The 16,356-nt window shown below is 46.9% G+C and overlaps 1 protein-coding gene across 5 annotated transcripts in view; it reads left to right on the top strand.

Moving 5' to 3' along the window:
- The window catches only part of LOC137437116 (YEATS domain-containing protein 2), a 108,865-nt gene extending 94,738 nt beyond the window's left edge, over positions 1–14,127 (top strand). For all 5 annotated transcript variants that reach the window (XR_013624984.1, XM_068131515.2, XM_068131524.2 and 2 more), the window contains 4 exons: positions 2,092–2,342; positions 2,443–2,517; positions 13,705–13,778; positions 13,901–14,127. Coding sequence is in view for 4 of the 5 variants with exons in the window: in XM_068131515.2 (XP_067987616.2) it covers positions 2,092–2,342; positions 2,443–2,517; positions 13,705–13,778; positions 13,901–14,015 (515 nt within the window). In the remaining variant the exon portion in view is untranslated. The remainder of the gene's footprint in view (positions 1–2,091; positions 2,343–2,442; positions 2,518–13,704; positions 13,779–13,900) is intronic.
- Positions 14,128–16,356: the final 2,229 nt, after the last annotated feature.

The raw sequence follows: 16,356 nt of genomic DNA, 5'->3' as shown, positions 1-16,356 counted from the left end.
GCCTCAGCAGCGAGCGCACGGGGTTCCGTTAACGCGGAACCAGCCAAAGTGAGGCGGACTCGTGCTGGCAGCTGGCGTCGAAACAACGCCCGGAATAGAGCGTTCGGGGTTTCGTCACCCATGAGCGCGAGCATATGGTCCATACGGACCGACGGTCGCGTGTCCCCGATCTCGGGGAGGTCCAAGAGGCGATCGGCCCGTGCATCCACCGTAAGGCCGAACGTGGCGAGGAGGAGACTCTTGATCGCCTCGTACCTGTCGTTGGCCGGTGGGATCCTCAGGACCGACACGACGCGGGCGGCCGTGCTGGCCTACCCGAGGGAGGCGACCACGTGGCAGTAACGTGTCTCGTCCGCCGTGATGCCTCGAAGCCTGAACTGGACTTTGGCCTGCAGGAACCAGATCTCCGCCTGAGCTTCCCAGAACTCGGGGAGCTTCATTGCTACCGCGTTGGTTGCCATGTCGGGTGGTCAGCGACGGCTGACCAGAACGTCGGAGGGTCACCAATGAAGCACGCGGTGCTACGCGTGTGACTTGCTACCAAGGAGGAAGCGGACAACACGGTAAGTTTATAGTTCTTTATTCCAAAGAGGTCACTGTAGCACTGGCGCGCTCCGGGCTGCGCGCCCGGTGTATATCCTGAGGCCACGCCTACCCCTTGGGCGTGGCCGCCGCCCACTTGGTGCGTGGAATGATGTCACCACGCCAGTGGGCTTTCGTGTCCGCCACAATGTAAGTCAGTGTATTTTTCTGCTGTATCCAAGGAACCTGCACTGTTTGCCCACTCTCTGCCTTGTGGCACCAGCCTGCTCGTCTCTGCAGAGGCTCGCCCTTGTATACATTCGCTTTGTGGCGCAACTTGTCCTGTACCGTTCCCCAGACACAAAACAGCCACACCGATGCTCAAAATTCACCAGCTTTTATACCTCTCGGGCGAGGCGTCACTTCTGGGAACGAAGGTCACTGCAACACTCTTTGACCTTCGTGTGTCGCTTTCTCATTGGTGTGCGCATGGTCCTTTCTTTCTGTATAGCTGCTTAGATGGTCGGTCATGCAACCTCCGTGCCGCTTTTTCCTCTTCGATTTCGCTTGGGCGTTCAATGGCTTGCATGGCGATGACGGTAGCACTGAAATGGCGGTGAGGCCAGCTCAGATAGCAGTGTAGTAGTTTGCGCTGCGGCGACGGCAGCACTGGAATGGCTTTGGTCATCTAATCTGTGTGTCGTGTAATGTAATGTGCATGTTGCTCTGTGTACATGGTTGCATTGTAGGAAAGTGCGGGATAGGAGAGGGGTTAAGATGGATGGGGAGAGAGATTAGACGACATAAAGATTTTAGAAAGGGAAGAATTACAAAGGGAATTCAAACCTGCTATACACACAACACATTTCCCTGTCACTAATACAAGGGGAGGGTAAACTAACATCGCCAAATTGCTCTGGAAATATCTAAACTAGGGATCCCTTATGCATTTAGTGAAACTCCCCTGGGGTCTTTCCAAAACCGCAACACTAGGTTGGTAATCATAGCGCAGGCTTTGATGGGCTGAAGGGCCTCCTCCTGTGCCAAGTTTCTTGTAAGATAATATTTTTAAGACAATGGTATGGGTCTTTGTGGGAAAAAAGTACTGTTGTTCCAAACCACATAAAACCTGGTTAGACTGGCCTACTGATTCACTAAAGGGAGTTTAACTAAACTTTTGATTTAAACGTTGCTGTGGATTAAAGAAAGACAAAAAAGCAGCACAATTGTGTCCAGGAAGTGAGCAACTCTGCAGGGGCAAAACCCCAAACAATGTTTGTAATGGACAATCCCATCTAAACATGGTCTTCCCAACAGGGGGTTGCATTTATTCAAAGTGGATAATGTCTGTGACTAACACGGAAGCTTTATTTCAAGGCCAAACTGCATTCACATTTATGCTCCCCCAATCTCTTATTGACCAAAAAGGCTGAAATGATGAATTGGTTGACTATAACCTGTGGGGGAAAAATGAGCGAATTTGTGCAACATTTGATTTATATGCACATAGTTTCATTTTGTTTTTTTCATACGTCGGTAGGCTTACTGTCCAACTCTGTTCCTCTGCAGACAAATCTTCAACACTAAGCACTTCAAGTGTATTATTGGAAGAAGCCCTCTCACAGACAATGAAGCACGGGGCAGCTTTTGATGTTGATGAGGAAGAAGACGAAGAAGTGGATGTACTGGGCGAGGTTGAAAGTTGCAAAGTGAAGGAAGAGGTTGAAGAGATGAAGCACAAGGACCAGTGGGCCCCTCAAGCAGCAATGCTCGTCGCTTTGGATCCGGCCGAACAATTCATACAGGAAACGGCGAATGAGGTCGGTGGTTGGGTGTTTCAGGTGTGGGTGCTTCATTAATTTGCTTTGAGGTTAGGAAGACTGGCTTACTCACATTTTGTATAAAATCTACCTTTACCAGGTTGGAGTTAATCTAGAAAGCACCGAGGTTATACCTGGAGTGGACGACATGATCACTGCACGCATGATGCTTAAGGTTAGCATGCCTGTCTCTCTCTCATCACAACACGGCTGAACTTTCCCCTAATGTCACTTTAATATGACAGGGCGAGCAGGACAGCCGAGAGGTACATACACTCTCCTCTGAGCGAACTAGCCTGGGTTTGAATCTCGACCCATCAATCCAATCTCATCATTCTGATGTTTCACAGGCAGGGTGATTGAATTGATGTGTGCCGTCCCTCGGATGGACATTAAACTGGGCGTCCCATGTGCCGGCATGAGTTGGTGGAGCTTAAAGGTTCCATGGTATCCTTTGCGAAGAGTAGGCGAGCTATCGCCGGCACAATGGCCAAATTACAAATTCCTTCTTTAGCCTCCAGGGGGCACTGCATCAGCGGAACTGCCGCACCACACATGGAGCCATGTGCTGCATACAAACGATAATGACGACTGTATGATAAAAAGTAATCGGTAAGAGTAATGGAGGAAAAGGAAATTGTATAAAGGGGGAACTTACTTTTAGGTTGTAAATTGAAGTAGTATGCAAAATGATATTTTATTAGTTTTACCAGATTTGTTTCTCGTGAATATTCAAAATATTGAACTGAGTGGCGTGCTGACGAGGAGGGGAGTGTCGTTGAAGCTGAAAGGAAAGGTGTATGCTGCAAGTGTGAGAAGTGTTATGATTTATGGGAGCGAGACATGGGTAATTAACGTAGAGCAGCAACGAAGGCTGGAAAGGGTGGAAATGCGAATGGTTCGGTGGATGTGCGGAGTATCGCTGAGAGAGAGGAAGACAAATGATGAATTGCGAAAGATGATGGGAATAGAGCCTTTGATGGATGCTGTGAAGAGAAACAGGTTGAGATGGTTTGGTCATGAGTTGAGGAAGGATGAAAGTGACTGGGTGAGAAGAGTGATGGAAATGAATGTAGAAGGAAGTAGAGGATGGGGAAGACCGAGAAAAACTTGGCTGAAGATGGTGGAAGAAGAAATGCGGGCAAGGGGGTTAACAAGGAGAGATGCAGAAAATAGGGCAAAATGGAGAAGATTGTCATGGGGACCGCAAGGCTAACCCCCGCTCTAGCAGGGAAAATGGCCTTAAAATGCATGTTGTTGTGTTTGTATTCAAAATGTTTGTTTATTTTAAACAATTGAGGTTATTTGTTTGTTTGTTTTGTTTTTTGTATACAGGATCGAGGCTCGTGAAAGAGCTAACATTTATCACACAAAAAAAATCAAACAGGTACACAAAACATATAAGGGTAGTGGTAGATAAGATGGGGAGAGAAGGGGAAGCACACAAACATAACATTTGAGAGCAGGGACATCCGGAGATCTGTGGGAGGGCTTGGGGGGAGGAGGCGTGGGAAGGCGGGGAGGGGTGGGAGAAGGATAAAACAAGGACACTGCAAGGACTTCCAGGAAGGAAGTTGGTATTTCAAAAAAGTGAATCTGGGGTGAAATTAGCGGGGGTAGAAAAGATCAAGGTTTTAGATGAGGGAAGATAAGAGATGGTGGTGAACAGCTGTTTTAAAGACCTGGAGAGAGGAGTGCGATTGAAGAGAGTGAGGGGGTTTGTTCCAGAAGTGGGAGAAAAGAGGAATGAAGGAGTGAAGGTGAGCAGAGAGTCTTGATTTTGGCAGTTTAACCATAAGAGGGTTGCAGGCAGATCTTGTGCGACCTGTCGGAATATTTGGGGGACAGAGCCCAGAGAGAGCTGGGGGAGCAAGGCCGGAGAGGAGTCGGTAGAAGACAGAAAGACCACCAACCTGCCTGCGGTGAGTAAGTGAAAGACCCTCGGAGTTAGCTTCATTGCCGGAGATTCCAATGATTCTGAAAGCTTTGGTTTCAACAGCGTGAAGACGAGCTAGGTCTGAGGCAGGAGCACCGGCCCAGAGGGGAGAACAGTATTCCATTGAGCTGCGGATGAAAGCCTTGTATGTGGTGAGGAGCTCAGGTGTGTCAAGGAAGGACTTCGCACGACGGAGGATGCCCAGTCGGCGACTGGCTTTGGAGGCCAGATTTGAAATGTGGTTTTCCCAGGAAAGATCATGACAAATATTGAGACCCAAAAGCTTGAGTGACAGAACTTCTTGGAGAGGATTATTCAGAAAGTGGATGGGAGGGTTGTCCAGTCGGTCTTTTCGGAGAGACAGTAAGAGTGTGAGATTTGTCAGGATTGAAAGACATGGTCCACTTGTTTGACCAGTCTGTGATTTTGTCCAGGTCTGCAGAGAGTGAGGAGGCTGCAGATTGCCGATCTGAGGGATGAGGAATGGAGCGACAGAGAGTGGAGTCATCAGAAAAGAGATAGAGAGGATTTTCAAAGTCAGAGAGATCATTGATACAACAACAAATACAACAACAACATACAACATTTTCCCTGCTAGAGCGGGGGTTAGCCTTGCGGTCCCCATGACAATCTTCTCCATTTTGCCCTATTTTCTGCATCTCCCCTTGTTAACCACCTTGCCCGCATTTCTTCTTCGACCATCTTTAGCCAAGTCTTTCTCGGTCTTCCCCATCCTCTACTTCCTTCTACATTCATTTCCATCACTCTTCTCAACCAGTCACTTTCATCCTTCCTCAACACATGACCAAACCATCTCAAACTGTTTCTCTTCACAGCATCCATCACAAGCTCTATTCCCATCATCTTTCGCAATTCATCATTTGTCTTCTTCCCTCTAAACGAAACTCCACCGAACCTTTCGCATTTCCACCCTTTCCAGCCTCGGTTGCTGCTCTACGTTCATTACCCATGTCTCGCTCCCATAAATCATAACACTTCTCACACATGCAGCATACACCTTTCCCTTCAGCTACAACAACACTCCCCTCCTCGTCAGCACGCCACTCAGTTCCAGAAACTTCTTCCATGCACATCTCCCTCCAGCAACCGTTGCCGAGTCTGATCCACCTTCTCCATTCAGCATGTCTCCTAGGTAACAAAATGTTTTCACACCTTCCAGCTTCAAGCCGTCTCCAAGATCCAACTCAACATTCACTCCATCTGCAGCTCCCTCTGTGCACCTTACACTTGAATGTAGCTGCCACACTGTTTAATGACCCTCTCAAACCACTACATTTTTGATGAAACCACTCAGCGCACATTGTACATTGAATGGAATTCACTCCGACACCCTTCCTGCACACAGCACACGGCCACTTCCCAGTTCTTTCCACCTCACCACATGCTTTACCACTTGCCATCACCTTCGTTTTTTTGATATTCACCTTCAGACCTTTTGTCTCCATACATTCCTTCCACTTGTTCATCTTCTCCTTCAGTCCATCCATACTTTCTGCAATCAACACCAGATCATCTGCATACAACAACTCCCATGGTAAACCCTCCTTTACGTTCCGAGCCAGCACCTCCATCACAGCTTCAAATAGTAGTGGACTTTGTACCGACCCCTGATGCACTCCCACCTTCACCTCAAACTCAGCACTGTTCCCGTCCTTGCAGCTGTACGTGCTCTTTTGTACATTGCCATCACTAATCTGATCAACCATTCCTCCACTCCTAACTTCCTCATGCCCATGTCACTACTTCACGTGGAACCCTATCGAATGCTTTCTCCAGATCAACAAACCCAAGAAACAACTTCTTCCTCTTCTCCATGTACTTCTCCTGCAACTGCCTCACAATAAAAAGCACGTCTGTCGTTCCTCTTCCTGGCATAAATCCAAACTGCATTTCGTCAATCTTCACTTTCTTCCTTATCCTCCTCTCCAACACCCTTTCCAATACCTTCATTCCATGCTCCAATAACTTTATCGCTCGATACTAGCCACAGTCCAGAGGGTCACCTTTCCCCTTGTATAGAGGGACGAGGGTACTCAGTTCCCAATCCACTGGAATGCGGCCTTCTTTCACCACCAGATTGCAGATCTCTGTCATTCTCTTCACCCCCCATTTCCCGCTGCCTTCAACATATCTCCCACAACTCCCGTCGGCCCTCCCGCATTTCTACTCTTCATTGCTTTTATCGCTTCCTCAACTTCCTTCTCGGTTAGCTTCTCTGCTGGTCCTAAAAGTGGGTTACTCTCTGTTGCCATCCCATTCATTCTCTGCATTCAACAGTATTTCCATATATCTCTTCCATCTTCCTTTAATTCCATCTGGGTCCACAACGATTTGTCCCACTTCATCCTTCAAGCAACTCACCCCCATCACATCACACCTCTCTGCTTTGCTTTGCAATCCTGAATACCGCTCTTTGACCCTCTTCCAAATCCAAGCTTCCAAATCCAAATCCAAGCTTGGTCTTCCGTTTCCGGTCTTGCTGGCGAGGGTTCGTTTATTCTCAGCTCTCCATGCTATCCATCGAAATCGAAGTTAAGTAATTGTTCCCATTTGTATTTTCGTTATAACTATTTATTTTATGGTGTATATATTGTCTCCCGACGAAGATTTTCGGTGCAAATCTTTCATACCTGTATTGAAAATCGTGTTAATTCGGGTCGTGTTTTGAGGCCTTGTAGTTGTACAATGCACTGTACAACCTTGAGGCTTTGTTTTTCTCTCAGCGGTCCGTGTTTTTGTGATCCAATAACTTTCGTTCTCCGTTTTCCCAATCTTTTCACCCCATAGCCCTCTTCCTTGTGTCAATCACAACTTTTATCGCTTCCTCAACTTCCTTCTCGGTTATCTTCTCTGCTGGTCCTAAAAGTGGGTTACTCTCTGTTGCCATCCCATTCATTCTCTGCATTCAACAGTATTTCCATATATCTCTTCCATCTTCCTTTAATTCCATCTGGGTCCACAACGATTTGTCCCACTTCATCCTTCAAGCAACTCACCCCCATCACATCACACCTCTCTGCTTTGCTTTGCAATCCTGAATACCGCTCTTTGACCCTCTTCCAAATCCAAGCTTCCAAATCCAAATCCAAGCTTGGACTTCCGTTTCCGGTCTTGCTGGCGAGGGTTCGTTTATTCTCAGCTCTCCATGCTATCCATCGAAATCGAAGTTAAGTAATTGTTCCCATTTGTATTTTCGTTATAACTATTTATTTTATGGTGTATATATTGTCTCCCGACGAAGATTTTCGGTGCAAATCTTTCATACCTGTATTGAAAATCGTGTTAATTTGGGTCGTGTTTTGAGGCCTTGTAGTTGTACAGTGAACACTGTACAACCTTGAGGCTTTGTTTTTCTCTCAGCGGTCCGTGTTTTTGTGATCCAATAACTTTCGTTCTCCGTTTTCCCAATCTTTTCACCCCATAGCCCTCTTCCTTGTGTAAATCACAACTCAAAAAAATCCAAAAAAAAAACATTTCCTTCTCTGTTCTCATTCGTTTATTCATTCTTATTCGTTCGTTCGTTCGTTCTTCGACCACGTGTTTCTCCCCCATTTCCCCAGATAGATTGTCAAATTTCAACTCGTTATTTTATCGTCCATGCGTTATTGTTTTGATTATAGTTACTTTTGGTTTGAATTTCCTGTAACTTGTAATTATTTAATCGTGTTCTGCTCCTCGTGTGCAGCCTTGTAGTTGTACCCCCGTCGGTGTTTGTTATCTTAATCGTGTTTTGCTTGGCTCTTAGTTTTTTTCCCTTCTACCCCGAACATAATACTCTGTCTAACGTTCTAAATCCCCACCTCCCCCCCCCCCCCCACCCCCAAAAACCACACAAACAAACAAAAAAAAAAAAACATTTATTTTCCTTTCTCCACGTGTACTGTGTTCGCCCCGCCCCCATTAACTCCTTGCCATCCACCGTTTGCCCTTCACGTGACTCGTGGTGGTCCCTCTCGGCTCTCCCCCCGTTGGTATTTTTGTGCACATAAGATTGTTCACGGTTCTGTTTAAATATTATTTAAATATGTTTTACCTTTCCCCTTCAGTGTTTTACTCAGTGGTATTTTACAACACGCTGTTTTTCTTCCTATTTAAAAGGCTTTTCTCAATTTCCTCTCCAACTCATTCCACCTCAAAAAAAAGAAATTCAATATCTTATACGTCTCCCTCACTACATGGTCTAAATTCACATTCATTCCATCCCTCCTCCATCATTCTGAACCGGATTGCTAACTTGAAAATCACAACAAACCCAATTTGTTTTCAATGTTCGTCTTTCATTAATCATCCACTTTCTAAACTCCCCTCTTGCCCCTCCCATCCAAATCCCTCCCCTTGCACCTACACTCCTAAACTCCCCCCTTGCCCCGCCACTCTTAAACTCCCCCCCTGCCCCTCCACTCCTGAACTCCCCCCTTGCCCTTCCACTCCTGAACTCCCCCCTTGCCCTTCCCCTCCTAAACTCCCCCCTCACTCCTCCCCTTCAATACTCCCCCCCAACCCCTCCCATTCAAATCTCCCCCCATACCATTCCTCTCCAATTCTCCCTCCTCCCCCCTCCTCCTCAAAGCTGCCTGCTCCCCACTTCGTCTCCCTTCTATCTCATACATCCACCCCCCCCCCAACCTTCTTCTTTCCTCTGCCCCCCCTCAAACAACCCCTCACTGTGCCTCATCCCTTCACCTTCAAACCTTTCATCCTCCTCATCCTTCCCTTTCTTGGAACTCTTCTGCAATCGCTGACACACTAACAACTGCTCTCCCTACCTCCCCCTCTCATCCTTCATCTTACCCTACTCCTCCCCTCCCCTGTCCTGTACCCGATGCTCCCCCTCTCTCTTCATTAACGGTATGGACCTCAAACATCCGGGGCCTTCGCTCAAACCTGACTGATCTCTCCATACAGGTTGCTTCTGACAATCCAGACTTGATCTGCTTAACAGAGACTTTCCTCCTTCAAGATGTCTCTGATTCCTTAATATCTCTTCCTGGTTACTCCCTCCTCCGGTATGATAGACCTGAGCCTCGGCCTGGTGGTGGGGTGGCTATCTTTATCAAAAACTCTCTTCCTCACTCTCCTTGCACTGCCCTCTCTCCTCCTCACCCCCAGGAGTACCTCTGGCTACGGCTTCCTCTCCGCTCCCACCTTTTGTTCATATGTGTTCTGTACCGTCCCCCAAACAGTGATGACTCCATCTACATTTCACTGTCCGACAACATGGACCAACTTCTATCCACTCATCCCAACTCTCTCTTCCTCATATGTGGTGACTTCAATTGTCATCATGCCACCTGGTTGGGTGTGGGTTCCTCTCTCACCAGTCATGGCACCTCAGCAAAGGACTTCTGTGACTCACTGGGATTGACACAATCTGTCAATTTCCCGACCCGGATCTCAGCCAATGGAGTATCTTCTCTTCTAGACTTGGTTATGACTAACTTCCCTGCTAATGTCTGCTGCTCTTCTTCTGCTCCAATCGGTTCTTCCGATCATGTGCTTGTCAAAGTGGACATCTCTCTGGCCATTCTCAGAGAGCCTCCTCAGCGTCGACGAGTCTGGCATTTCACTCAGGCCGACTGGGACGGTCTTGAAGCAGCCATCAATCGTCTGGATTGGTCTCCCATCTCCACTGCCTCTGACATCAATTCTTCCTGGGAATTCTTCCAAAGCAAACTGATCTCTCTCTCATGCACAGATTTATCCCATCTCGCCTTCAGTTGTCTTACCCTTCCTCCCGTCCATGGTACACTGAATCTTGTGGTGAGGCAGTTGCCCTGAAAGAACTTGCCTTTGCCTCTTGGAAGGCTAATCCAACTGAAGGAAATCTCAGTTCCTTCCACCAAGCTCGGAACAAGTGTGTGTCTACCCTCAGGAGTGCCAGGAAGCACTATCTCTCCTCACTCAAGAATGAACTCTCAAACCTGTCTCCTTCCTCCAAATCCTGGTGGCGTCTGGTCAAATCCGTTTCTGGTGTTTGTTCCCCCTCCATCCCCTCCCTTACCTCAAATGGCCACACAGTTGACATCGCACGTGACAAAGCCGAATGCCTCAACTCTGTGTTTGCCTCAAAATCCTTAGTCCCAAACCCATCTCTCTCTGTTCCCACCTTTCCCAGTCGAACCAAACTGCTCCTGGACTCTGTGACCTTCTCTCCTGACAAGGTGGAGGAGTTTTTGTCAAACCTCGACTCTGATTCTGCAACTGGACCAGATGGCATCAGCCCACAGGTCCTAAAATCCTGCTCTGCCGCTCTATCTCACCCTCTCTCTGTTCTTTTCACCCTATCTTTTGCTCAAGGTCATCTGCCAGCATCCTGGAAATCAGCAAACATTACCGCTTTACACAAAAAAGGTGCAAAAACAGATCCTTGCAACTACAGACCAATCAGCCTGCTCCCAATTATCAGCAAAGTCATGGAATCCATCATTGCTTCGGATATGAAATCTTTCCTCTTCTCCAATGGCTTGATCTCTGATCATCAATTTGGTTTCAGACCAGGTCACTCTACTCTGGACATGCTGCTTCTGCTGTCTCAACAATGGATGGAGGTCCTCAATGCCAAACAGGAAATCAGAGCTGTCTCCCTTGACATATCACGTGCCTTCGATACGGTCTGGCACCCAGCTCTGCTCACCAAACTCTCCTCCTATGGTATCCATGGAAATCTCCATGCATGGCTTGCGGACTTCCTCTCTGGTCGTAGTCAACGTGTGGCCCTGAATGGATTTCTCTCATCTCCCCTTCCCGTTCAGGCTGGAGTTCCCCAAGGCAGTGTGCTGGGCCCTGTGCTTTTTCTGGTCTTTATCAATGATCTCTCCGACTCTCTGGAAAATCCTCTGTATCTCTTTGCTGATGACTCCACTCTCTGCCGCTCCATTCCTCGTCCCTCAGATCGGCAGTCTCCAGCCTCCTCACTCTCTGAAGACCTGGACAAAATCACAGACTGGTCAAACATGTGGAACATGTCTTTCAATCCTGACAAATCTCACACTCTTACTATGTCTCTCCGAAAAGATCGACTGGACAACCCTCCCATCTACTTTCTCAACAATCCTCTCCAAGAAGTTCTGTCGCTCAAGCTTTTGGGTCTCACCATCTGCCATGATCTTTCTTGGGAAAACCACATTTCCAAGCTGGCCTCCAAAGCCAGTCGCCGACTGGGCATCCTCCGTCGTGCGAAGTCCTTCCTAGGCACACCTGAGCTCCTCACCACATACAAGGCTTTCATCCGCAGCTCAATGGAATACTGTTCTCCCCTATGGGCTGGTGCTCCTGCCTCACACCTGGCTCGGCTTCACGCTGTTGAATCCAAAGCTTTCAGAATCATTGGAATCTCCCGCGATGAAGCTATCTCTGAGGGCCTTTCACTCACTCACCGCAGGCAGGTAGGTGGTCTTTCTGTCTTCTACCGACTCCTCTCCAGCCTTGCTCCCCCAGCTTTGTCTGTGCTCTGTCCCCCAAATATTCCTACAGGTCGCACAAGATCTGCCAGCCACCCTCTGATGGTTAAACTGCTGAAATCTCGGCTCTCTGCTCACCTTCACTCTTTCATTCCTCTTTTCTCCCGCCTCTGGAACAAACTCCCACACTCACTTCAATCACACTCCTCCCTCCAGGTCTTCAAAACAGCTGTTCACCACCATCTCTTATCTTCCCCCATCCAAAACCTTGATCTTTTCTACCCCCACTAATTCACCCCAGATCCACCTTGTTTGAAATTCCAACTTCTTTCCTGGAAGTCTTGGCAGTGTCCATATGTTTTATACCTCTCCCACCCCCCCCCCCGCCCTTTCCCATGCCTCCCCCCCAAAGCCCTCTCCCTCCCACAGTTCTCTCGATGTCTCCATGTCTCTCGGTCCCTGCTCTCAAATGTTGTGTTTGTGTCCTTCCCCCTCTCTCCCCATCTTGTCTACCGCTCCCGATGTTATTTGTTTTGTGTGTCTGTTTGTCTTTCTGTGTGATTAATGTTCGCTCTTTCACGAGCCTCGATCTTGTATACAAAAAAAAAAACAAAACAAAAAAACAAAGCGTTCTCCGAACATTTTCCTACATGCCTCCTGCGCCTTTGCTACCTCTTTCTTTGCAGCCTTATAACTTTCATGCTCTGCCTTTTCTGCCCCCATACCCTTCACCTTCTGCCACTCCTTGAACTTCTTCCTCTTCTCGTCAATCTTCTTTCCAACTTCATCATCCCACCACCGTTTCCGAGTGCCTCGGTGGTCCTTTTGTCCAACCACATACCTCACCAACGGCTCCCAACAGACTATCTTTCATTGACATCCAACCACTTGCAAGCTCAACCACATCATCCTCTACTATACTCAGCCTCTCTTTTAATGCCTCCCTCACTGTCACCTCTTTCAACCTCCAAACCTTCATTCTTGGTTGGTACTTCACCCGCCGAGCTCTCCTCGCACCTTTCACCCTTATGTCGCAGACAACCAAGTGGTGCTGTGAAACAGCCTCCCCCGGGATCACCTTTGTGTCCCGGAGGTGCCCCCTATCTCGCCTACGCACCAACAGGTAGTCCACGGTTATCGTCAACCCACCTGACGTGTATGTAACAAGCTTATTATCCTATTTCTGGAACTGAGTATTACAAATCAACAAATCAGCTCCATCAGCAAACTCCAAAATCCTTTCACCTTCTCCATTTCTCACACCATATACGTAACCCATGGACTCCCTCAAAACCGTCCATACTCCTTCCCACATGTCCATTTAGGTCTCCTCCTACCACAACAACTTCCTTATCTTTCACATTTTCCATCAGCTTCTCTGTTGCACACCAGAACTTGTCCTTCTCTTCATCGCTCCGACCAACCTGCGGAGCATATCCCGAGATGACGTTCACCAAGAGCTTTCCAATCATCATTATCATCAACCTTTCACTCACTCTAGTCACACTCACCACACTGTCTACAAACTCCTCAGAAAACAGGACACCAACACCATTAACGCCTTCTGGGCACCCTTGCCACACAAACTTTTATTTCTGTCCCTGCCTACCCTTCACCATTCTCACACCACTTCCTTTCCATCTTGTCTCTTGCACACAACATATGTCCACTCTTCTGCTGACCAATACTTCCACCACTTCTCCTGATCTCCCTGTCATTGTCCCTACATTACATGTCCCAAACCTCAGAAACCGATCACGTCGGGCATCAGACGTTTCGTCGTCATAAATGGAGTGATTTGGATCCTTGTATAAAATATATATTTCCTTATATAAAAATGACCCCTTATGACTAAATAAAATGTGAATGTTTCCTCACAAATCTCTACTCCACATGTAAATTTGCTTCTTTCACCAGTTTTGTATTGAAATTACCGACAAGTTAAGCATCATATTCCACCATCTATTGTTACCCATTTGTCCCTCCAACCATGCTTACTCATCAGGCAATGGAGCTCTTTGTGGAGGGGATTTTAAGAGAAGGACTAAACATAGCCCATGAACGTGCATTACACACCAGGTGAGTGCATAATTGATTTGGATTCATTAATGCCACTCCCTTTTGAACTCTGATAGTTGTTACGTGAAAAGTATTTGATTTGATGCACCTCAAAGCTGAGATTCTGCCCTTTTCACCTGCAGACCCCCACAGGAGCTGTGCCTCGTATGGGTGGCTGACGCGCTCAACCGTCTCCCTCATTGCGATTTCATCACCAACCAATACATGGGGGTTCAAAGAGATGCATTCCCACCTTAATTTTCTCACTGTGAACACTTTTTATTTAATGTGCAAGACAGTTTTACAGAGTGGATAGTTAGCATTTTGTACAAGCATCTCAAATAAATCACCCCGTTTCCTACCATACAAATGGAAGTCCACATACTCCTCACTTAACCCACCCTGCCCTCCCTCCATCTTATTTTCCCTTTTTACCTCCACCAACAAAGGTGAACAGAGGTTTTGTTTTCACCCCCGTCTGTTTGTTTGTCTGTGAACAGGATATTTCAAAACGTTGTGGATGGATTCGGACAAAACTTGGTGGACAGATTGGGTGTGTGACGAGAATTGATTAGATCTTGGTAAAGGTTCAAATCCAGACCCGCGAATTTTTCGTGATTCTTCACCATTGAGTGATCGGGTAAAAACTATATATATATTCTCCGTAGGCGATTCTGTCTGAGTTTTTGTGAGTCTGTCCGGAGGTGTGGCCTCCTCCGTTGAGGGAGTAGCTCCACCCAATCTGGAAGAGGCTTCAAAAACAAATATCCACCATTTTGTTTACTCGCATAGCTTTGAGGCCTCTTTTGTTTGGCCCGTGGAGTCATGCTCTCTCTGTTTTATTTCAACTCTAATTCGATATCTCATTTCATTTTTCACAGTCGCTAACATGGTTTTCGACTCGGTTGAAAAAAAACGGGAAGAAAATTCGATGAAAGTTGCTGTTTAGAAAACAAAATGAATTTTCAAAGGTCTGCAACATAAAGTTCATCGAGTCTCCCTCACAGCTTTATCTCCACTCTAATTCAACCTCTGATTTCATTTTTAATCGATGGTTTTGACTCGGTGTCAGCATTAATTAAGAAATTTCACGCACACACAGGAAAATGCCAAGATATATATATAAATAAATAATAATAAAAAAATCGCTTTTTCTTTTCCGTCAAGACATATTACTTTTCCATTTTGGTGACAGTTGTCACAAAAAAGTCAACAATGTGGGTAGAGGGGTAGAGCTTCATTCAAAATTGCCGACAGATATTTCTTCGTTCCAATTTCATTCATTTGAAGGTAATCCTCTTTGAACACTCCATTCATTCCATCAATGTAATTCACATGTGTAAAATAAATAAATAAACAGACGGGAGATTGCCAAGAGATATTTTTACAATCGGCAAAATGTATTCCAACAGCCGTTTTGAATGTGTTGACTGTTATGTCGGCACGGGGAAGGAGAGAGGAGAATGAAAGAGGGGAATGAGAGAGGGAAAGGAGAGAGGAGAAGGAGAGGAGAGAACATTCCCAGGACTTCGTATTTATATTATTACTTTGTAAAACTACAGCGACATACCGGTGTGTACCCCGGTTGAAAATAGGTACGCCATATCCCTGCGTGTCGTAAGAGGCGACGAAAAAGGTTGGCGTCAGGAAGGGCATCCAGCCATAAAAAAAACATTGCCTCAAAAAGAGAACCATGACAATTACAACTACATATGGGCAGGGTACAGCCCGAAGTACCCCGTGGGGGACCCCACTTCCTCTTGTCAAAACTCAAGGTGGGGAACCCAATCGAAGCAAGGGTGTAAATCACTCCATTTATGACGAAACATCTGATGCCCGACGTGGAGATCGGTTTCTGAGGTTTGGGACATGGAATGTAGGGACAATGACAGGGAGATCAGGAGAAGTGGTGGAAGTATTGGTCAGAAGAAGAGTGGACATATGTTGTGTGCAGGAGACGAGATGGAAGGGAAGTGGTGTGAGAATGGTGAAGGGTAGGCAGAGACAGAAATACAAGTTTGTGTGGCAAGGGTGCCCGGAGGGCGTGAATGGTGTTAGTGTCCTGTTTTCTTAGGAGTTTGTAGACAGTGTGGTGAGCGTGACTAGAGTGAGTGAAAGGTTGATGATGGTGAAAATGATGATTGGAAAGCTCTTGGTGAACGTCATCTCGGGATATGCTCCGCAGGTTGGACGGAGCGATGAAGAGAAGGACAAGTTCTGGTGTGCAATAGAGAAGCTGATGGAAAATGTGAAAGATGAGGAAGTTGTTGTGATAGGAGTAGACCTAAATGGACATGTGGGAAGGAGTATGGATGGTTTTGAGGGAGTTCATGGGGGTTACAGATATGGTGTGAGAAATGGAGAAGGTGAAAGGATTTTGGAGTTTGCTGATGGAGCTGATTTGTTGATTTATAATACTGAGTTCCAGAAAGAGGATAATAAGCTTGTTACATACACGTCAGGTGGGTCGACGACAACCGTTGACTACCTGCTGGTGCGTAGGCGAGATAGGGGGCACCTCCGGGACACAAAGGTGATCCCGGCCGGGGGAGGAGGCTGTTTCACAGCACCACTTGGTTGTCTGCGACATAAGGGTGAA

This window comes from Myxine glutinosa, chromosome 1, assembly GCF_964187855.1.
Source record: "Myxine glutinosa chromosome 1, kmMyxGlut1.1, whole genome shotgun sequence".
Taxonomy (NCBI): domain Eukaryota; kingdom Metazoa; phylum Chordata; class Myxini; order Myxiniformes; family Myxinidae; genus Myxine; species Myxine glutinosa.
This window is presented reverse-complemented; position numbering and strand designations above follow the sequence as displayed.